The 23,213-nt window shown below is 39.0% G+C and overlaps 1 protein-coding gene across 3 annotated transcripts; it reads right to left on the reverse strand.

Annotated features, from left to right (window-relative positions):
• Positions 1-1,305: 1,305 nt before the first annotated feature.
• Positions 1,306-22,086, reverse strand: LOC121726821 (fatty-acid amide hydrolase 2-B-like). Of its 3 annotated transcripts, XM_042114374.1 has the most exons (12): positions 22,068-22,086; positions 21,930-21,966; positions 9,654-9,822; positions 7,939-8,164; positions 7,181-7,398; positions 5,192-5,303; positions 4,156-4,334; positions 3,559-3,678; positions 3,002-3,103; positions 2,535-2,702; positions 2,172-2,354; positions 1,306-1,876 (listed from the first exon to the last, which is right to left on the reverse strand). In XM_042114374.1, exons 3-12 carry the CDS (start codon positions 9,819-9,821, stop codon positions 1,787-1,789), a joined length of 1,566 nt encoding a protein of 521 aa, XP_041970308.1. In that variant the 5' UTR covers position 9,822; positions 21,930-21,966; positions 22,068-22,086; the 3' UTR covers positions 1,306-1,786. The 3 variants fall into 3 exon arrangements, with proteins under 3 accessions (XP_041970308.1, XP_041970309.1, XP_041970310.1); XM_042114375.1 differs by lacking the exons at positions 21,930-21,966; positions 22,068-22,086 and adding an exon at positions 18,498-18,578; XM_042114376.1 differs by lacking the exons at positions 21,930-21,966; positions 22,068-22,086 and adding an exon at positions 11,017-11,035.
• Positions 22,087-23,213: the final 1,127 nt, after the last annotated feature.

The following is a 23,213-nucleotide window of genomic DNA, read 5'->3' on the forward strand; positions in this document are numbered from 1 at the left end:
CAACATCGTAGTGTCATCCCTTTCAAATCAATCTAAGAAAAAAGGGATTTTTAATTTCTTCACTTTCTTGACAGACACATCTAAACTAGCTGTCCCTTTTATAAAAGAACTTAATACTCTATTTATTAGTATAACATTACAGTCGAAATGTAATTGTAAAAACACTATACCTTCTTCAGATTTAAATCTAAAGGATGATGGGCATTTTGGTATATAGTCTCAAACAAGATAAATTATACACCATTAGATAGCTCTTGCCTCTTACGGCCGTTAGTGAGTAGGTAAAAAAGTTATATGGCGCCCAGTCCCTAACATTTGTACATTTTGAAATAATGTACAGTTAACGTACAAGGCCCGCGTTACCGACGTGGGTTTTATCGTCTATGTGGTAAGATTTATTTCAGCTTAGAAAGGTAAGGCATGTCTTGTCTTAGGCTGCCCACCTTAGATTTACGCTGACAGTAGTAGTCTAACCCCTCCCTTATACCGATCACCCTTGGGCGGCGGAGCTGGTAACAATGCGCGGGTGATTCACGCTCTCTCTTTCAATCAGTCAGTCGTTCGCTGACATTGTCTGTGTAATATTATGTCAATCCACAACATACCTAAGGTTTAAAACCGGCCAAGTGCGCGCCACACGTAATATAGGGTTCCGTAGTACCGCTAGTTTTACACTACTAACAACATTATCTCAGTTACGTTTAAAGGAATTTGAACGAAAAGTTCCTTTGTACTTTTAAGAATACATTTTTTTAGTTGATCAACTATTACTCAATAACTTATGAAATCTTCTTAGTCGTGATAGTTTTCCTTTTAAATTCAGCATATTTAATACTCCCGTGAATTTTTTCACATTTCCAGAAGAAACCGTTTAGCTGGTAGAAGGCCCCCCTTGATATATACTGATAATGATACTGGAGTCCAATGATTTTTTCACTTTAAAACTTCATATTTCAGAAATGGATCCCTAAATCAGAAAATGATCTATAAATACTCATAATATTTTTTAAAACCTATCTAACGACACCCCCCACGGTGGGGTAAACGTGAAAAAAATTTCATCCCCGTTTGATGTGTACTGTGCAGGGAAGGACCTTAAAAATATTTTTAAAGATCTTATACAATATATAACATTTTGTCGGCATCATTAATATGTGCATTCGTGCCGAATTACAGCTTTGTAGGTCCTATATAGTCTCTGAGAAAAACCGCGGACAGACAGACGGACGGACGGACTGACGGACGGACGGATGGACAGACGGACAGCTGGACGGACAGACCAAAACTATAATGTAAGGATTCCTTGTTGACTACGGAACCCTAAAAACTATAATGTTATAATGTAAAGTGATGTTATCAGCATGAAATGTACAAGCGCTGATGTCACTTTTAACGTTCCTTTACTCAAAACGGACAACAAATCTTGACAAGCGCCCTATTGGTCAGTAATGTACATGGATATAGCCACCTTCCAAATAATATACAATAAATTGTGTTTGAGCCCTATACCAGGGCCCATACATTATTGCCCATCATCATTTAACAATAAATCGTTTAAGAAAAAGTAATTTTTTGCATGCAAAACAAGCGTCACTCTACACTGAAACAACGCGACAAGTAAATGACAAAATATTTGACTCAGTAACTCTTCCATATATTTCCATCTTTCATTTTTTATATATTGTATTTACCTCTGTTTATAGTTCACGTATTTAGATCAATTAGAATCTGAACAAAGTATAGTGGTATAAAAAGTAAATGCATCCAAAAGAGTGGTGGGTAACGCTCAGTGCGGCGGCGACCAGCCCCCAAACCGCTTCTCCAGTTCCCGCGCCACCGCTATACACAGCCTGTCCTGATATTGCGCTGATATTATCTGTGAACAATATATTAGGATAAATAGGCTGATGCATATTATTAAACCTTTGCCGCAGCACGTTGGCAAGCATGGTGTAGGCGGCGGTGTGAGTGAGACAGACCGTGTGTGTGACGAAGACGGGCGATGTATGTACCTGTAGTGCGGCGGGCGTGTGCGGCGCGGGCGGCGCGGGCGGCGGGGAGGCGGCGGGCGCGGCGGTGGCGGGCAGCCGCAGCACGTTGGCGAGCATGGTGTAGGCGGCGGTGTGAGTGAGACGGACAGTGTGTGCGAGGGAGACGGGCGATGTATGTACCTGCAGCGCGGCGGGCGTGTGCGGCGCGGGCGGCGGGGAGGCGGCGGGGGCGGCGGTGGCGGGCAACCGCAGCACGTTGGCGAGCATGGTATAAGTGGCGCCGCCGGCCCTGGTGTGTCGCCCCAGCGCCGGTGCGGTCGTGATAGACGCCGGCAGCAGCAGCACGCCATTGCTTAGCGCCGTCTGCAAAAGGTGATACAACAAAATTACTGCTTAGTGCCGTCTGCAAAAGGCGATAAAACAAAATTACAATATAATATCATTCAAATGCCACATTCATTTGACAATGGTCAGTCATGATTCATGTCACGATTACTTGCATGGCGCTAGGAGATTGCGCTCCGTCTGATGGAGTTACAGTACCTCCAGCTTCCGTCTGAGCTTGTCCAGGTTGTCTCTGTGTCGTGCGCGCGCGGCGTGTGTCAGGAACAGCTGCGAGCGCGCCGCGACTGTGAACAGCAGCGCCTGGACTGACCGCGCGCCGCCGCCGCAAGCCACACGCGCCGCTTCCGCGAAGAGATTGCGCTCCACCTGATAGAGTTATAGTACATGAAATAGGGTAAACATTCCGCTTCATCTCATAGAGTTATAAGTACAATAGATGACGCTCGCATCTCGGTTGTGCCAAAATTCGTTTGATGATTACAGAGCTCTGATTTTCACATATAAACACAGATGGCGCTATTACTTATATATGATAGAGTTGATAGTAATAGCGCCATCTGTGTTTATGTGTATCTCATTGTATCTCATATTGTATCTCATTGTTCGTATTCAAGAAGCGTTGTTTTTTACAACATTACATATTATGGGTAATGAAACTTTCTTACCTTAGGATCGTTGGGGTCGAGCAGCATGTTGGGTATGTCCTTCATAGAGAAGAACTCCGACACGGACATCTCCAGAACGTGGTCAAACTCCGTGAATTTCTCCTGAAATATTGATAAAATTTATATTACAGTATAGGAGCCATGTACCATTGAGGATATTGATTCATAAAGGCAGTAGACGGACCTTCGCAATTTGCTCACGTTATGTCAATCGCAGCAACAAGAACAAGAAAACAGATCACGACTAGCATTGAATTGACTCCGATCAAATGACGTAGGTTCCCATCTGCCGATGAATCAATTTCTTTGATGGTACAAATATTTTTATTAGTAAGGGGGTTTTTTAACCGACGTCATAAAGGAGGAGGTTTCTGAATTTGACCTTTTACCTATATACTTTTTTTTGTTTGTTCACGAATAACTTCGTCGTTTATGAACCGATTTTGATGATTCGTTTTTGTTGAGAAGAAGATATTTCAATGGTGGTCCTATAATAGGGCAATATAAAATATTGTATAAAGTCTTTTTTAACAAATTATTTGATATCACATGCGTACTTCGCTAAGCTCACAGCCGCAGTCACGCAGGTATCTGGCGGCGCTGACGACGAGTTGCTTGAGCCGCTTGTCCACATCTATCAGACCTATAGACTTGGTAGCTTCCGTCATGTAGTACACCTGGAATGGGCAGACATACATAATTTATTTAATTCTCCTTTATTAAAAGTCGGTTAGAAAGCTTTATATTTATAAGAGTTTTCAGTAGTTCCACGAAATATAATATGAATTAATGTAGGATAGCCATCTATCGGTGAAGAGATAAAACTGTTTGCCATGACGAACAGGACAACGCCATTTATAGCAAAATAAAAAAAAAAATAATAATTAGAAATCTCTACGGTCATCAAGGGATGAGAATATTATTAGGTTTTTGATAACCCTAGAGATAGTGTATTATAGATATCTTTGTCTCTTGTTGTTGTTTAACTAACACAATGTTTTCTTGTAAGAGTTCTAATAAGGCTGCACCGCATCGCTCGCGCAATATAAAACGTATTATCTAGATCTACTAGACTCGTGCTGCCTTTTAATTTTTATATCGTACACTGCCCCTATACATATTTATTCCCCTTTTTTCTCAGTATAGATTCTCACCTTAACCTTCCTTAGATCGACCGGCTCGTCCAGCCTCAGTAGTTTCGCGTTGGGTCCGGCCATGACGTCCAGCAGGCGCGGCAGGTCGGCCGCGTGACGAGCAATCGGCCCGACGGTCAGGAACTCGCTATACTTGGCGTCTTGGAGCGTCGGTATGTGACCCGCTATTGGTATTATACCTGGAGAGAGATCAGTTTGTGATTGATTGATTTGATTTTTTTGATGAAATAAGGGAGCAAACGTGTCACCTGATGGAAAGCAACTTCCGTCGCCCATGGACACTCGCAGCATCAGAAGAGCTGCAGGTGCGTTGCCGGCCTTTTAAGAGGGAATAGGGTAATAGGGAAGGGTAGGGATGGGAAGAGAAGGGAACAGGGGAGAGTAGGAAAGGGAATAGGGTAGGGGATTGGGCCCCCGGTGATTCTTTCTCTCAACAAAATCCGTCCCTTTGCGTCATCCATTAAGGAGCCTCGCAAAATATAATATCTCGTCCACATAAAAAGGTTTTGCTCCGCCACTGTGTGGTTATTATACAATCAAAGTACTGTTATTTTTTCATGCATATTTAAAACGAATGTAAATTGTAGACTTGATGTATCATTAGATAAATATAACAGTCTTGAAGAAAAACTAGTTTCAAACTTTGGCTTTGCTCTAAGACGCCATATTATAGGAAATGATCACATCGTCTGCACATTATTTGAACCGCTCGATACACTTTATTTGAGTTGTGACTTGTTCTATCATAGAAGTTGATTCATAGGCAAGCGGTGGACCAACGCGACGTAAATTGATCGCGTTGTGTCAAACTGAGATCACAATTCACAGCTATCGTTGAATTGACATAATCCGACCAAACGTCAACTGCTTATAATCCATTTTTTTTTTGATGACACAATGGCACGCGTGCTTCTAGTGCGTTAGAATACAACCATGCTAACTTATGTATACTGGCGTGCAACTTGCGCGTGCGTACACGCGTTCGCACCTTACTTCTGCGTACCTGCTTACACAAATCGTCTGCGTGCGTACTAACCGGGCGTTGGTTTGTGTCCGTACAGTCCGCAGTAGGCGGCGGGCAGCCGCACCGAGCCCGCGATGTCCGACGCCACGCCGAACGGACTGGCCCCGCTCGATATTAGCGCCGCCTGTAACAGGACGTGTTATGACTTATGATATTTAAATCTCATGATCATCATGATGATACTAAGAAGTAGTAAGTATTTGTATTAGATTAACTGAACAAAACGACAATAATAAAATAATCATTGTAGTTTTGTTTAGTTCATATAGAACTGAACATTATACAGGGTGTAACAAAAATAAGTGATAATACTTTAGGGTTAAGACGCCTCCGTGGTTTAATGGTTAAGAGCGTGGCTCTTTATGAGGTGCTCTCGACTCGGAGGTCGTGGGTTCGATTCCCGCGTTGGAAACATGTTATTTCCAAGTTTGGTTAGGACAATGCTGGCTGATCACCTGATTGTCTGACAAGTAAGATGATACATGCGTCGGATGGGCATGTAAAAAGTAGGTCCTCCGCCTTATCTCTCGCCAGTCGTGTCGGTCTTACGTCCTACTGGGTTATGAGAGTGAAGGAATAAAGAGTGCTCTTGTGTACTGCGCACACACTTGAGCACTATAAAATTACTCCTGCGTGCCTGGCCTGGTTTCAATGAAACCGTCAAATGCCACCGTCACCGAAATCGGTGTGGGGAGTATTATTAGTACTTTAGGGTGTGAATGGGTCCCCTATATTATATACTAGATGATGCCCGCAACTCCGTTGCGCCAAACTCGTTTATCGCGCGGGGACCGTACATTTTTTCAGACCAAAAAGTATCATATGTCCTTTCCCGGGACCCAAAGTATCTCTATGTCAAATTTAAGCAAAATCGGTTCAGCGGTTTGGGCGTGAAGAGGTGACAGACAGGCAGACACACTTTCGCATTTATAATATTAGTATGGACTATGGATAGACTTCGTTGTAAATGTAGCAGCGTTGAAAAAGTAACTTATCATTTGCTGCTGGGGCGCTACCCCATACAAATCGCAAAAAAATTATCTTTCAGCGCTGACGTTACTTTCACAACAAACTCTATAATAATAATACTCCCCACACCGGTTTCGGTGACGGTGGCCGGTTTCATTGAAACCAGACCAGGTACGCAGGAGTAATTTTATAGTGCCCAAGTGTGTGCGCAGTACACAAGAGCACTCTCTATTCCTTTACCCTCATAACCCAGTGGGACGGAAGACCGATACGACTGGCGAGAGATCAGGCGCAGGACCGACTTTTTACATGCCCATCCGACGCATGGATCATCTTACTTGTCAGACAATCAGGTGATCAGCCTGCATTGTCCTAACCAAACTTGGAAATAACATGTTTCCAACGCGGGATTCGAACCCACGACCTCCGGAGTCGAGAGCGACGCTCTAACCATTAGACCACGGAGGAAAATAAAAACTCTATAATATGAGGGACACGTACTTACATACCCTAAACTCTAATTATTATCACTTTGTTTTGTTACACTCTGTATATAACTTGCTTAGAATTTAACTTCAAAAGTAAAAAGATTCAAGTATGTTCATTTTATCCTTCTAGACAAGTACTAAGTAATATCGTATAAGTGAGTATGTGCGAAGTGGACAAGTAAATATTGGCGCGTGTTAGTGTGTTTTGAGTCACATTGTCGCTTGTTTATTGATAGGATAAACGTAGGTATACGCTTCAGTAACTATAATAGGTTTATGTCGTAACGAGTACCGGATATATTTCAGTTTTATGTTGATGCATATAACATTGACTTAGTCGCTTACGAATAAAGAGATCCACACTCTTTATACAGACGGATGACAAAGACATACCAACATCCCATACAAAAAACACAATTTGGCCTATTTTTGATCTATAACGGTACGGAACCCTTCGTGCGCGAGTCCGACTTGCAATTGGCCGATTATTATTATAATATATTGAATAAAGACAAAACAGTAATATTCTCTAGTGGTTGCTTACCTCGCCTCCCGAAGACCCCCCGGCCGACCTGGCCAAGCAGTAAGGATTTCTCGTAGTCCCGGTCATTCGATTAGTTGTCTCCCATCCCAGACACAACTCTGGAGTGTTGGACACCAGTAGCGGGATGCCCCCCGCCGCCCGCACGTTAGCTACGGCCCCGCCGTCAGTGGCGGCTTTGCGGCCCGCGTGCTCCAGGCACCCTACTGAGTTGGAGAGGCCTGGAAGAATTTAAAAAAATGTTGAAGTTTCCTCTGTGGGTAAAATATACATATTTTCAACCAGAAAAACTCTGGACAATATCAAGTTTGTCTTTTGGTTTTCCACTTCTGGGTTTTGAATGATGTCAGATATAAAAGAAAGATTAAACTTTCATCTGCATTTCAGTGCTACAAGGATATCTTGGCATTTGGATGACTCATGACTCATGAGTCCATGCCATTGAAAGTGACGCGTGGATGCGAAACAGCAATTAACAGCAGTAGTCTGTCAAGTGAATCTTCACAAAATGGCGATGTTTCTCTAATTTTGAAAGAAGATCCGTTAGCTTTACAGCCTTTACAGGGATCTTTTAACACTTGGATCATGTATATTGTTGACAAATGGCAGGAAAATAGTAAATTCTATACAGCTCTCCTTAAAAACTCAAGAGTCAAGTGACTATTTACAATATGGCGGTAATAATTTTGGGTACATGCCAGAGAATCCTTGCAGCTCTATTACTCAATGTTATCCATTGAATATACTTTTGCTTCACTCACCAGTAAGCTGACAACTCTCTTTCACCGTAAAGGGTACACCCAACAACGGTTTTGTCTTAAACGCATCTTCTATCTTCCCGTTCCTTCTCGCTTCTTCTAGACGAATGTCCACCAGCTTCGCTTCTGCTAGGGCGGCAGTGAATCTATCTTCTACCACCGCATTGATGTAGGGGTTCACTTCTTGTATCCGCGCTATGTACGCGGATGTTATGTCTTCACTTGACAGCTGAAAATAATAGAGAATTATCAAAATCAGCTGTAGAAAGTGTGGTGTTTAAGTATAAAAGTTGATTTCAGAACTTTCGTGTTTTGAAGTTAAATTAATAAAGACCAAAAGGGCTCTACAATCCACCTCTTCATACGTTTTAAATCTAATATATAAAAATAAGTCGGGTTTTCCTTCCTGACGCTATAACTCCAGAACGCACGAACCGATTTCCACGATTTTGCATTCGTTGGAAAGGTCTCGGGCTCCGTGAGGTCTATAGAAAAAAAATCTGAAAAAAAAACTGCAAGAGAAAAGCAGGAAAACATGGAAAATCATTTTATGGCAAAACAACTTTGCCGGGATACCTAGTATTTTATATTATGATGACAAATTACAGGACTTTTTTAATGCCGATTAATAGACAATGATTTTAATAGTTAATCTCATCAAGGACAGTGATCACACTTACCGTAATAAGAACTATCAAAATCGATAAACATAGCTTGAAGAGACAGACAGACTTCCGCATTTTCAATACTATTATAGCTGAGCTTAAAGGGACCAGCGATAAGTATGGATTAAAAATGTGGTCCATATTGGATTAGCCCACCAGTTTAAACTAATTTATAATACATTGTATATTACATAATAATTTGTTTACAACATGAAAGTCTAGTTCACGGTCGAGACATACCTAGGTCTTCACTCTTTAGTGCAATACGATTGCAATATTATTACAGTTGATGTTTGTTTTTAGATATTTTATTTAGGGTGATTATAATGTCTATGAAAACAAATATCTAATTAATATTTTGTGTAATAGCGCCTAGTAATAGGTACTAAAACTGTAGCAAGTTTTAGTACCTATTTTGTTCTTTCAAATGAGGTAGAGCTTCATATCGAAAGTTTTTTTGGGTCGCAGAAAAAATATTATTTTCCTACTCACGAAACAATCCCCACACCTAGATAAGCCCGGTTCAGCGATAGGTATATCTACTACATTAAAATTGAATGTAACCAAATTTTATTCCAGTAATAAAGAATTAACAATAATAAACCTACGTAACGTAACACTGCAATACAAAAAGTTAATTTCAGTATATTTCGTTCATACCATATTCTTTATGGCAGTTTACGGTATTTTTTACATCGTTAATTGCGCTTTATAATATATTTTACAACGTGCGATACTGACGTACAAAATAAAACACTTTTAGGTAAGTAGATAAATCATTTTCAAGGTTTAAACCGAATCTCACTAAAGTACCTAACCGTTGTTTTTTCAAGCATTTGAAATGTCAGAAAATCTAATTAAGTATGTACATTAAAAATTATATAATTTGTGGTCACGTCTTCTTTCCTTCTCTTATAGTTATGCGGCCAGCGAACGCGACCGACAAAAATTGTCATAAAATTCAAATAAAATGTCATAAAGTGGCATATTATTTCAATTTCTGTCGGTCGTGGACGCTTGCGGCCAGATTCGGAAAGCCACTTTTAGACTCACCTCTCCGCTCCGTATCCTCTCTACAATCTCCGCGACACTGAGTCGCAGCCTCGCGTCTTGTAGCGGCGGCACCTGGCGGTGTCGGCGCGTGCGCAGCCAGTAGTACGGTGCCAGGAGACCATCCAGTATACGGAGCAGCAGCCCCACCACTACCACTATGAAATCCATCCTGAAAGGAGAGTTAGCAAGAATAAGAAATTGCTGCGGGGTGAATAGGCTGCGTTTCTACAGGAGCTGCGTTGCGAGGAATGTAAGGCCGGCCATAGACGGACCGCACGACGATCTGCAGTTTTCATACTAAATATGCGCAATACACGGACCTCGAGCAGTTCTTGAGCGGTCGGTGCAAAAACGCGACCGCTCTAGAGAGGTCGGTCCCGACTCCCGACTGCAACTCGCGGTCCAGCTGGGCTAGCACGGCCACCAGTGGAAATGCGAAAGTATAGACAAACTGTGTACATAAACTTACGGCCGTTCCCAATATTTGATCTATCTCTGGTTTTGCCCTACTAGAGATAGGAATAGCTCACATTAGACATTAGAGACATATATTTTATGTCAATTGTGAGCTATTCCTATCTGTAGTAGGGCAAAACCAGAGATAGAACAAATATTGGGAACGGCCCTTAAGAGGATTCCACACCGCCATTTTTTCCATACAAACGCTGTCCCCTGTTTCCTCCCTGGATAATGCTAGTAGAGTTATAATTTTTTTCCTGAATATCTACGGCCACTAATACAATGTCCCTATGTTTTCTTTTTTTTCATAATTTAATTATTAAATAAGATATGAACGTTCAAAAACCCAAAAAAATGGCCAGATTTTCCACTGTGTTCAAACGTCCAGAAAACAGATTTGGATAGATTATACAAAAAAGCAAAACATAGGAACACAGCTGAAGCATTTTTTTAATCTTTAATGAAAAAAGTACTTAAATCGGTTAAGTTTTGGAGAAGGAATCAGGGGACAACGAATCGTTGATTTTCTGGATTTTCTGCAGTTGTCTCTATCGCGTTCTGCGGTATAGGCTTGAGGTAAGGGAGACAGCTATAGATATTACACGTACTTTTTTTTCATTTCTCTAGCCGCTGTGGTATCCTCTTAAGGTACCGTTCCGATCTTTACCGCGGCTAATCGCAACCGACAAAAATTCAATTAAAATGCCACTTTATGACAGACTATAATATATGTCATAAAGTAGGATATTATTTGAATTTTTAGGACTATAGTGTGGCATTTTAATTGAATTTTTCGTAACGAAAAAAGATCGGAACTTCACCTTAAGTTTATCTCCACAGTTTGGTGGCCGTGCTAGCCCGGCAGCTATGGCCAGTCTAAAATCCAATATTACAGTAGCTACACTGGTGGCCGTCGGCGTATATTGGTTTTCAAAAATTCTGTGACTCTATCAATAGTTTTCTTTATTCTATAAATTATAGTGACTTGTCAATGAGCACAAGAGAAACAAATATAAAACTGCGTATTTGGAGGAGTTGATAGTTGCACATAATGTGACATACCGCAACCTCATAGATCTCATCAGTAACATTTGTTCGACACATCAAGTAGGTTTTCAACTTGTGCTCATTGCCAAATAACTTGAAGAAAAAAACCAAGTCTTCAAGTTATTTTGTAAAATTACAAAATAAGTTGAAGACTTGGCTAGAATGTGATCTGAAACTTTTTACTATAGAAATATTGCATAGATAGGCAGACTTGGCTTTATTGCATTTCATTTTTTTGTTGGGATATTGGTTTTCAAAAACAGTTTCCTAGCAAGGCATCTTTAAGCTCAGCTAGTGGAAAGCAACCTTAAGAGCCATTCTAGGCAAAGAGACATTTAATTTGAGTTTTAGAAAAATAACCTTTTTATTGCTTATAGAAATCTCATCTAGCCCGTGTAAAAAAGTGTTTGGATCGCAAAACAAGAAGCAGTATCAATTATTGTTTTGCAGGTGCATTTCGAAAGCTAAGCTTCAATTTGGCAAGTGGCCCGCTGGTCAGCTCATTGGCAGTCCCCTCACTCCGGCACTTAGTATGCCCACCGCCTACGAGGTCACGGACCACCAACGACTGGTCGAGATGGGGTGATAGCCGCGCGGCCGCGGTGTGGAGCCACTACTACTAGTATAAACGTAAACAAACACGAAGGGTCGATTCTGAGGCTGGCCGCATTACACACGTTTTCCGTGTTCGATTTCCTAATGTGGAATTTCGACTTGGAAAACGCGCCGGCTTGCACTTGAAACGAACGTGCGGAATTTTTCCGTTCGGAGAAAAAGCGAACAAGTGCGTCAGAAACAGACGTCGCCTTTTCTACTGATTTAATGCATTCGGGTACGGAATACGGAAAACGAAGTCGAAAATCGAATACGGAAAACGTGTGTATGCGGCCAGCCCAATGCAAGGAATGATGTTTTATTGATAGGCTGTCCCACAAGCGATGTTATCACGATTCACGAGGAAGGGAGAGACGTACCCTGCACTCTCGAAGCGTCAATCGGCCCTTCGAATTTATGCAAAAAAAAAATTTAAAGGTGAAACCAAAAAAAGTTTCTATATATTGTTTAGGTTAAACCATAGACTTAATATATACTTTATAGGTTTATGGGTTAAACTAGGTCGCCCCGATATTCTGATATCTCCCACACCCACATACCTAGTCAACGCAAAAAAACATCATATGACGCAGGTTTTCGATGAGGCCTAAATGGTATCAATTATTAGGTACTATAACTGACATAATATTATTTTAGCTAAGCTACGTCGATTTAAAACATAATACGTCTCTTGCGAAAAAAATAAGTACAATGTTTTTTTCGACCAACCATAAAAACGCACTATTCAAATCGCGCGTAAACCACATCTTCTGGACACAAACACGTACCGAAGTCGATAGCAGTGAAATAACCCTAAATAAGGCATTCCATATTAGTGGGCACGTACCTTTAATGGGTTAATGTTCTCTTTGGTTCATTAGAAAGCAAACGTGGTAAAGACGAAGGCTACGTCTACTACTCTACCATTCTCTATCTTGGTACGACAATTCTTACGACCGCCTCCATGGTCCAGTGGTTTAGAGCGTGGCCCATGACTCGGAGGTCGTGGGTTTGATTCCCGCGTTGGAAACATGTTATTTCCAAGTTTGGTTAGGACACTGCAGGCTGATCACCTGATTGTCTGACAAGTGCCATGATCCATGCGTCGGATGAGCATGTAAAAAGTCGGTCCTGCGCCTGATCTCTCGTCGTGTCGGTCTTCCGTCCCACTGGATTATGAGAGTTAAGAATAGAGTGCTCCTGTGTCTTGCGCACACACTTGGGCACTATAAAATTACTCCTGCGTAACTGGCCTGGTTTCGATGAAACCGGCCACCGTCATCGAAATCATCGTGTGGGAGTTGTTATTATTATTACGACAATTCTTGCATTCAGAGACAGTTGAATTTCGCCGGACCGCCATCCACCCCGCACACTATCCGAAATATCCGGCGAGTTCGAGCTCACTCGGCTCAGTACAAAATGTAAGAGACAGCGCGGGCGTTCAACTGTTTCGTATCAGAAATTTCGGACAATGTGCGGCCGGGCTTAATAGCTACTTTGTTATGGACCAAGAGTCTGCGATGGCCAGACCTTCCTCCGTTTCGTGAAGCTGGAAGTTTATACTGTTTGTGGCCTTTACAGAGGTAAGAACGACCAGCAACTGTGGAGTTTCGGTTGCGGTTACTTTAGGAGGTATCCAGTTATAGCTTTTATTCTTCGCGATAAGTGGAGAAATCTCGTCTTATTCGAGTATCGAGTATCTAGCAGTGGGAAATAACAATAACTGTCAAAAATGTTTGGCACTGGAAGACGAAATTTCACTACTTACCGCGAAGAATATAAGCTATGAAACTGTGCTTTACTCTGTCTGGAAGGTCAGGTAGACCGTCAGAACTGGATACCTCCTAAAGTACCTCCGAAACTCCACAGTAATTGCTGCTCGTTCTTACCTCTGTAAAGGTCACAAACAGGTAAACATTTAGCTTTCCGAAACGGAGGAAGGTCTGGCCATCGCAGGCTTACTCTATTAACTTTTTCAACAGACTTCGTTGAAGTTAAATAGGTTGTGGCTAGCCTATCCAGTACTTATCAGTTATCAGTAAGTGGTGAAACAGTGTAATTAGCCCTTACTATTGAGGATAACAATTTGAAGATTTTAAATTAATGGTGGCAATGCATATTATAATCAGTACCTGGATGGCCGAGCTTTGCTCGGTATAGCAAACACTCACTGACTTCGTGTTACTTAATAACGCCATCTGCTGGTCGTTACAACAATTAGTTGCTCGTAAAATAGTATTATTATTTGCCAATAGATGTCAGGAAGAGTCATATTTTTCAGTTTATCGATTATCGATAAAACACGAATAAAAAGACATTTTCTGAAAATGATTCCTAGCTAGATCGATTTATCGCCCCCGAAACCCCCTATATACTAAATTTCATGAAAATCGTTGGAGCCGATTCCGAGATTCCAATTATATATACAGGATGTAACAAAACTAAGTGATAATACTTTAGGGTGTGTACGTGTTCCTTGTAGAGAGTTCACTGTGAAAGTAGGAGCGCTGAAAGACCAAAAATTGTTTTCACTTTTGTATGGGAGAACTCGTGACGTTCGGGCCCTTGCTCATACAAAAGTGAAAAAAAAATTCGTCTTTCAGAGCTGCTACTTTCACAGTGAACTCTCTACAAGGAACACGTACACACCCTAAAGTATTATCACTTATTTTTGTTATACACTGTATATATACAAGAATTGCTCGTTTAAAGATATAAGATAACAACAGAATATTGTATTCTACCTGTTGCCTACAGAAAAATTTCAAATAGAATTATCTGTAGATTATGAAAATGCTATTAGCATGTTTAGTTCTTCCTTGTATGAGGTACAAATAACGAAGGTAACATAACATCAAACACACAAATATTAGCTTAGGCTTACTATAGTAGAGCCTAGAGGATCACAACATTTTTAAAATTCATAATCATAAGCTCGTTCAAAGTATGCATAATGATCTAGACTACCTAGAAGACATTTTAATACCTACTAGAGATCGCCCAATGGTCGAAATTCGACCTTAGTTTCAACGACATTAGGACTACTACCTTTATTTTGTAAAAATATATTTTTTTATCATATTTTTTTCAACTCTTGTCTCTGGGACTCAGCTGATCTCAGACTGGCCGTGTAAAAATCTGTGTAAGCATTGTCTAATACTGTCTAAGATTCAATAAAAAAAAATTATAATCCATTGTCAATTTGTCAACCATAAATAAAAGAGTATAATCCGTATGTATAGGCTTGTAACTCAAAAATCTGTCATTTTTCCTAGTGTGTGTGTTGTAGTGTGTGTAATGTTTTATTTGTTAAAAAAATGTATGATAAAAGCATAATTTCAAAATAATATTAGCTCGATGCACTCCTTCACCGTATAAACTATAACTGTACAAAATTTCATTCACCTACGTTTCCCCATTTTTCATTAAAAGGGATACAAAATATTTGGCTCACGTATTAATATATAGATGTCTTCTACATAAGTATAGGCATCTTTAATTATAGACGCAAAATATATTTTAAATTTTCTATGGATGTTACTCAAAGTTTAGCAGTTAGCAGGATTAAGGTTTCATTGTTATCTAAGCTGTAATTGTCATTGTAACTAGCTGTTGCCCGCGACTTCGTCCGCGTGGACTTCAGTTTATACCGCGCGATGTCAACAAAATTGGTGTCAAAACTCAAAAGCTTTTATAAAAAAAACCCTGGTACCCCTTAAATCAAAACAGCTGTGCAGTGTGCACATAATATTTCAATTTTTTAAATTAAACTTTATATTTTATGCCAAATTTTTAAGCTTATTTAGCCCCCCAATTACACAACTTTACCCATAAACTATTTATCAATGATAGGTTTAACTTTTAAGGTTACGTCACTGCATAGATAAAGTACTGATTTATTAAATAACGTAAAATCGAAATAACAATCGAAAAAATCAAAATTCGAATGTAAGATACCTCTTATAGAAAGACTTTTGGGCAAGCGTTAGCGCGATGTAGAAGACGCACGGCGCCATCTATTATAGATTTTTGGAACTAACTTAATTTGAACAAATTTACGCATTTTTTTTCATTCAGTAAAAAAGTAGCCTATGTCCTTTCTCAGGCTTTAGACTGTCTGTAAACAACATTTCATTACAATCAGTTCGGTAGTTTTTGCGTGAAAGCGAGACAGACAGACAGAGATTCTTTCGCATTTATAACATTAAATATAGATTAAAATTTACTTAAGGTACACCGTACAGCTGTTAAATATTACACATAACGTTAATTTTTAAAAGAAGAAGAATTAATTAAAAAGCTAAATGCACTGACTGCGATAAAATCAACGAATTGATTTTTAAACTAGAAGGTAAGTTTTTTGCTCGTTGACGAATAGGCTCCAAAATAACTGGACTGATTGTGATTATATTTTTCATATACAGTAGTGTGCAGACAAAACTATGTTAACTTAACATTATATAATATCTTTAAACATTGTCAAGGGAATATTTAAAGATATTATATCGCAATACTTTATATCACGTCAAATGTAGCGTTCCCGCGGAATTTTCTTTTCCACGAGGTCACGGTATAGATTCATCTGTTTTCGACCGACTTCCAAAAAGGAGGAGGTAATACGTTCGGTTGTAAGTATGTATCTTTTTTTTTGTATGTTCAACGATTACTCAGCCGTTTGTGGTCCGATTTTCAAATTTTTTTGTGTTGTATAGGGTTTTATTCGAATTTGGTACCGTGTTCACAAAAGTGGTAATCTGATGATGGGATCTACGAGCAGTCGAGATAAATCCTTGAAATTTATTAAAACGCACATAGTGGTTAAGAAGTTGTTTCTAGTAACTTAAACATAATATGTTACAAATAAGTGAAATTTCATACGAAGGTGTCCCTTGAGCTTGACCCAGAGACAATGAACAGAACTCCTGAACCTTTAAAGATACAATTTTGGAAATTCGCATCGCTTAGATAACTGCAAGCATTTACCACAATTTCGCTTACAATAACATAATGTGAATAGTTAACATTCGTAGTGGTTACTGGTTATTTACGCATAAAGCCTTATCTTGTAGAGTAGTTCAAAAGAGTGAAATTATTATTTTTAACAAAAAATTAATACCCAACTTCCAAGGTAAAAATAATAATAATATGAACTAAAAACGAAGTAATTAATAACTCTTACTCTTCAATATTGCCTTTTTCAGAATTCGTCTAAATCTCAAATATTTCTGTACATTACTACTGCAGTCTTCATTATTTTGAAGTCGGTACCAGCTAATTTAATCGTGAGTTCAGTCAATGTCAGAATATCCGAAAGTTTCGGGACTGGTACAAAGGCAATATAGGCGGCAAGGCGAGTAAGAGTTATTTACTTAATACTTTTTAGTTCATAATATTATTATTGTTTTTACCTTGGAAGTCGGTTTTAATTTTTTTGTATTAAAACGAGCATAGAACAGGAAGCAATAATTACTATCAATCCCATTACCTATAGTTCCGTGGTTGTTTTTCAATTCAACAATTCAATATTATTTACATAAACACACCATTCCAGTTTCCACGTTTGTAAATATCCGTACCATATCCATACGAAAGTGTCTGTCTAGTGTCTGTTACCCCTTCATGACGCCCAAACGAGCCCAAAATTTATTTATTTTATTCCTTTTCCAGCAAAATCGTTTCAGTCGTTTGAAAGATTTTTTAAACTTATTACGTCGCGTTGTGACTGCGTACTTAGTGCGTTTATTTGAGCAATGTATCAATGTACTAAAATAACTATAATTTGGCACCTCGCAGCTTCCAGTATTTGTTCACCAGCTTGGCTACTTGGTGTGACTTGTTAATGTGTTCGATCATATCTACACTTTTTGGCTTTTAAAATAATGTATTCTGAATGTCTACATTAGTGTTTTTAACTCATTTTTCATGTAAGTATGTATTTTTATGACTACTTACTTATACCTTTTTGTAAAAAAATCTCCTTTATAATATCAATATTTTTAATCTTGGTTGTTTTTTTATGAAGTATATTTCTCGACCTCTGAAGTCTCGCGACCCCCCCAGATTGGGAATCAATGGTCTACGTGTCTACCACCGTATAGGTTCGGGAGCTAGCCAGTGAAGGAAATCGACAGCGACGGCATGAAAAACTTGCATTTTACAAAAAGGTTGGAACAACACACTGTTTTTTCAATTAACGGTTTTTAATAATTACTTCGAGTTACGAAAATACCTACCCAGTGACAGAAAACAACAATAAAGTTTTAGTAACTAAATAAAAATGTATTATTATATATATTATCATATAAATGTAAGGTACCCGCCGGCTCGGGGTGGTGTCGGCTCTGCAAAATGTAGATGATCGCTGGTACAGTAGCGGTAGGTTCCATCGTACCCGCAACTCAGCCTTAAGCGATGAGTGGAGCACCATGCAGGGGTTTTGGTGGGTAGACAGTTTGCCGGGGGCGCGTAAAGCATTTTCCCCATGTTAAAAAAAAAGGTAACCGCCGGCCGCCACTTATTTTATGGTCATTTGAATCAAAAAAGAATTTAAAAGTAAGTGAACACCTTAGTACACCTTTTATTGGTTTATTTTTCAAAAAATGTTCTACAAACATAGAGCTTTTTTTCACGTGCTTTTCTGACTCCACCTAAGCTCATATCAGCCAAAAACTTTGCTATAATAAGTAAACTGTCGAATAATTTAAAATATTAGAATATAATAATAATAAAAAATAAACTTACGGGGCTCAGCACACGAACAATATTTAACCGACTTCCAAAAGGAAGTAGAGCCTTCGGCGGCGCGGTCCGTACTGGCGCGAGCGTTACAACGTGCTACTTTAAACGGCTTTGTAACGTAGCCGCTGAATTGTTTATGTAATATTTAATCCATACTAATAATTATTATAAATGCGAAACTGTGTCTGTCACCTCTTCACGCCCAAACCGATTTAACTGGGTATCATAGGTATCACTTTGAGTTCCGGGAAAGTACATAGGATACTGTTTATGCCAAAAGATGTACGGTTCCAGCACGATAAACGAATTTTGGCGCTTCGTCATATTACAATCTCGCGGTTTTTACAATCTTACGGTAACATATACACTTAATAACTGCACTTTATCACGAGTTATCGGCGACGTGACGCTCGCTTCATTTTTTTTTTTTTTTTTAATGAAATAAGGGGCTAACGACCAAACGGGTCACCTGATGGAAAGCAACTTCCGTCGCCCATGGACACTCGGAGCATCAGAAGAGCTGCAGGTGCGTTGCCGGCATTTTAAGAGGGAATAGGGTAATAGGGGAGGGTAAAGATGGGAAGGGAATAGGGGAGGGTAGGGATGGGAAGGGAATAGTGGAGGGTAGGTAGGGGATTGGGCCTCCGGTAAACTCACTCACTCGGCGAAACACAGCGCTAACGCTGTTTCACGCCGGTTTTCTGTGAGAACGTGGCATTTCTCCGGTCGAGCCGGCCCATTCGTGCCGAAGCATGGCTTTTCCACGTATAATCATTCCAAAGTCTCCCCCGGAACCTTCGGTAGACCACATCAGTCGGCCAGAATTCCTCCGCTTCAAAGGTCGACAGAAGATGCGTCGGTACTCTCACCACAAACAAGGAACTGAAGTTGACCTTGTGGCGAGACTGCAGACGTTCGACCCTCAAGTGGAGGGATGTCTTCTTACTGATGTAGTTCTAATAACCTATACAGGGTGTAACAAAAGTAAGTGATAATTTAATAGGGGGTGTATGTGTTCCTGACATAGAGTTCACTGTCAAAATAGCAGCGCTGAAAGAGAAACTTTTTTTTAACCGACTTCCAAAAAACGAGAAGGTTATATATTCGGCTGTGGATATTTTTTTTTTTTGCTTTTGTATAGGAATATGCATGACGCTGGGGCGCATACAAATAAAAAAAATGCTTTCAGCCCTGCTACTTTCACAGTGAAGTGTATGTCAGAAACACATAATAAAGTATTATCACTTAGTTTTGTTACACCTTGTGAAAATATGAATACCACTCAAGTTCTAGGTAGAGACTAGAGTCTCGACTCTAGACTACTCTAGAGCCTAAACGACTCATCCGTTTTGAGCATGTTAGGTATTTAGGTCTACTACTCTACAACATTTCAGTCCTTCTGGTGCAGTCGGGTAGACGTAAGAAAGGCGCAAACCCTGGCTATTTTAGCAATGACGGGACGAGAAGTGCCAGAAATCCAGAATGAGTAGAGTATTCTTACATACCTATAAAAGATCAAACAGAAACTCAAGGTAAAATAGGCTATGCACCCGTAAGTTGTTTTTATGGAATAATACTGCCGAAACTCGGAAATGTTTACAGTAAACAGTTTACTGCCGTTAATGTGTTAATATGTAATGATCACCGATGGATTTATTCACATTATTCATCATATTATTCAGTTTAAGTAACGTAAACAGATTAGATGTGACCAGTAATTTCAATTTATGGTTTAATACAGAGTTTATTGCTACATCGCCTGGTTTAATACAGAGTTTATTGCTACGACGCCTTCACTTAAAACTATCTAGGTCCGAGAATAATATTATTAGTAACGTTGGTTTGCCGAGAATATCCGTGCATTCGTAACTAATACGAAATTACTCCATTTATACCCAACTAGATCTATCGCTGCCTTGTTTTTATTAGCATTTTCCTGTCTTTTTTTTTTATGAAATAAGGGGGCAAACGAGCAAACGGGTCACCTGATGGAAAGCAACTTTCGCCGCCCATGGACACTCGCAGCATCAGAAGAGCTGCAAGTGCGTTGCCGGCCTTTTAAGAATGAACAGGGCAATAGGGGAGGGCAAGGATGGGAAGGGAAGGGAATAGGGGAGGGTAGGGAAAGGAATAGGGTAGGGGATTGGGCCTCCGGTAAACTCACTCACTCGGCGAAACACAGCGCAAACGCTGTTTCACGCCGGTTTAAAACTTTTAATTTACCTTCTTGTATTGTATAATGTTTTAGATTTTATAATATGTATGTTAGATGTAAGTTTTCCAAAAATTAATCAAAAATAAAATAAAATAGATGACGCCCGCAACTCCGTTGCGTCAAAATTCGTTTTTCGCGCGGGAACCGTGCATTTTCCCGGGATTAAAAGTATCCTATGTCCTTTCCAGGGACTCAAAGTATCTCCACACTTTTAGCAATATCGGTTCAGCGGTTTAGACGTGAAGAGGTAACAGACAGACCGACAGACACATTTTCGCATTTATAATATTAGTATTCATATTATACTCCTCACAGAAAACCAGCATAAAAACGCTGAATTATGTAGTGCTTCATCTTAAATTAACCTGCTACAGATGACAATCCCACTAGCAATATCAGAGGAGTCACAACTCACAAGTGTTTGATTCCTGAATTATATTGTAAAGAAGAAAGCTTAAATTAATTAATTAAATTAACTTGGATCTGAATAACAGTTTTTGGAAGTCAGCCAAAAGTATCGGTTTGTGAAATATAGTAGTGACTGTTTACAAAACATTATCAAGGGCACTCAACAATGATCAGTTTAAAATTCTTCACCGATTTTGTTTATGTATGTGGAATATAAATTATAAATAAAAGTAAAATTAATTTGAAATTTGAAATTTGAAAATTAAAAACAAACTGTCCACTTTTCCAGTCAACTCAGCATAGTTTGATGTAAGTTTGCAAAGGTGTTTGTTAGCTTGATTGAAAAAAAATTAACAGTAAGTAATTGACTTGAAGGTTTTGAAGTTAATTAACTTCAGAGTCCAGAGTATGAACTAGGAAGTAGCATTAGGAATAGGAGCCTCCTAAAATAATATAACTTTAAGCTCTCAGTAGATGTGATTTGGCTCTAAGGCATTAAAAGTTATAACTGCAGCTAGGTTGGTAAGAAATAGTCAACTTATTCTATTTACTTTGTAGCCTTACATTAGCTATAATAGCTGTGTATTATAAAGCCGGCCACACACAAACTATTTACCAGAGCCCAGGCTCAAGGGAAAAGCCCTTGAATCTGGGCAGCTTGTTTATCAGCCAAACATGTATAATATTATGACAGTACTGTACCTAATTCTTACTTATTTATGATTTTATTTCGACAAAATAGAGGTAAAAGATTAGTAAAATCTTAGTACTTACAAACAAACAAATTCATAAAAATAAAGAAAAAAACTTACAAAACAAAAAAGTGTAGAATACTCCATGCCTTGATTCCTGTTAAGATAAACAAAATTATTTACAGTGAAAATACTGAATAAAGTTGGAGAAGAAGGTAATTTTACAACATTGAAAACAAAAATTAGGGCGATACTCACTTTTTTCCAACAACGAAAACTGAAATATTATATCTGCAAAGAAGATGATTAAATTAAGTACATTAAAATGGTATTAATTATCGTGTTAAGAAGTTATTATATATAGCAAGATGCGAATTTAACTTCATAAGGTCAATGTACTTAGCTAAACAATTATAAATCGATAACTTACCGAAGTTGTTTTGTAGCGGGCACCGGAATGCGACTTTTTTTTAATTGTTTGACTTTAAATAGCGGATTACAGAAATATACGGATAAATTTTAAACATATATATTACAATATTACTCTCTGCAAAGTTCTAACTGAATCTAACACCTAATTATTCATCTATTTTTATGATTTTGTAGAAAAAATTCGCCGAGCAGAAATCAGCTGTATTCGGTAAACAAACAATATGTCAAATATGACATTGACAGCCAACAGTAGTTTTTTTTTCATAATATGGCGCTCCGCTTTTTAACCATGGCCAGTGTCAAGTAAAATATAGCGGGAAAAAAAATTTCATGAAAAGTTTACAAAATTTAAATTAGTTTTTCAGGATGATCGTGAAGTCGAAAGTCTAGTAAAAGTTTAAAAAAAGTAGTCAGTAAAGTCAACGAGTCAAGTCAGTTGTTTTAGTAAAGTGGTAGACCCTTTACTAACTTTCTATGGAGTTTTGGAGGGAACACAAATGGCACGTTTCTTGAAGTTGTATCACTTGCCCACACTTTTGCACGATATCGAATATTTAATGGTTAATATTCTACCAACATTACACATTAAAACCTGAAATAACACATTATGTGTTTTCACATAAACACAGTGTCGATATGAAGATTGCGCGTGTAAGCTCACCTTAATGTCGTGTATACTCACTGACAGCGACCACATAACCCAATAGACGCCTAATGTTTTGATTTCTCTCGGTCTCTACCAAATCAAAATACTGTGGCCGGTCCGCCATTTTATGTTCCGGTTCTCCGAGGTAAATAAACTGTCAAAGTGTCGTATTATAGGGATGTCGAAATTGAAAGAAAATATCGATATATCGATACATCGATACTTGAAAAAATATCAATATCGGTCTCGATATATCGCGAAAAAAATAGGCACTTGAAATGTTCGCAAAATACCTACTCAGTTGTATACATACTTTAATAATAATA

Source organism: Aricia agestis, chromosome 5, assembly GCF_905147365.1.
Source record: "Aricia agestis chromosome 5, ilAriAges1.1, whole genome shotgun sequence".
NCBI classification, from domain to species: Eukaryota; Metazoa; Arthropoda; class Insecta; order Lepidoptera; family Lycaenidae; genus Aricia; species Aricia agestis.

Excerpts from the sequence above, each read along its gene's own strand:
- LOC121726821 (XM_042114374.1), bottom strand. The coding sequence starts at position 9,821 with ATGGATTTCATAGTGGTAGTGGTGGGGCTGCTGCTCCGTATACTGGAT. Across the intron at positions 7,399-7,938 it reads AGAGAGTTGTCAGCTTACTG|GCCTCTCCAACTCAGTAGGG; the intron begins GTGAGTGAAGCA and ends AAATTCTTCCAG. Across the intron at positions 1,877-2,171 it reads ACACGCCCGCCGCGCTGCAG|ATAATATCAGCGCAATATCA; the intron begins GTACATACATCG and ends TATTGTTCACAG.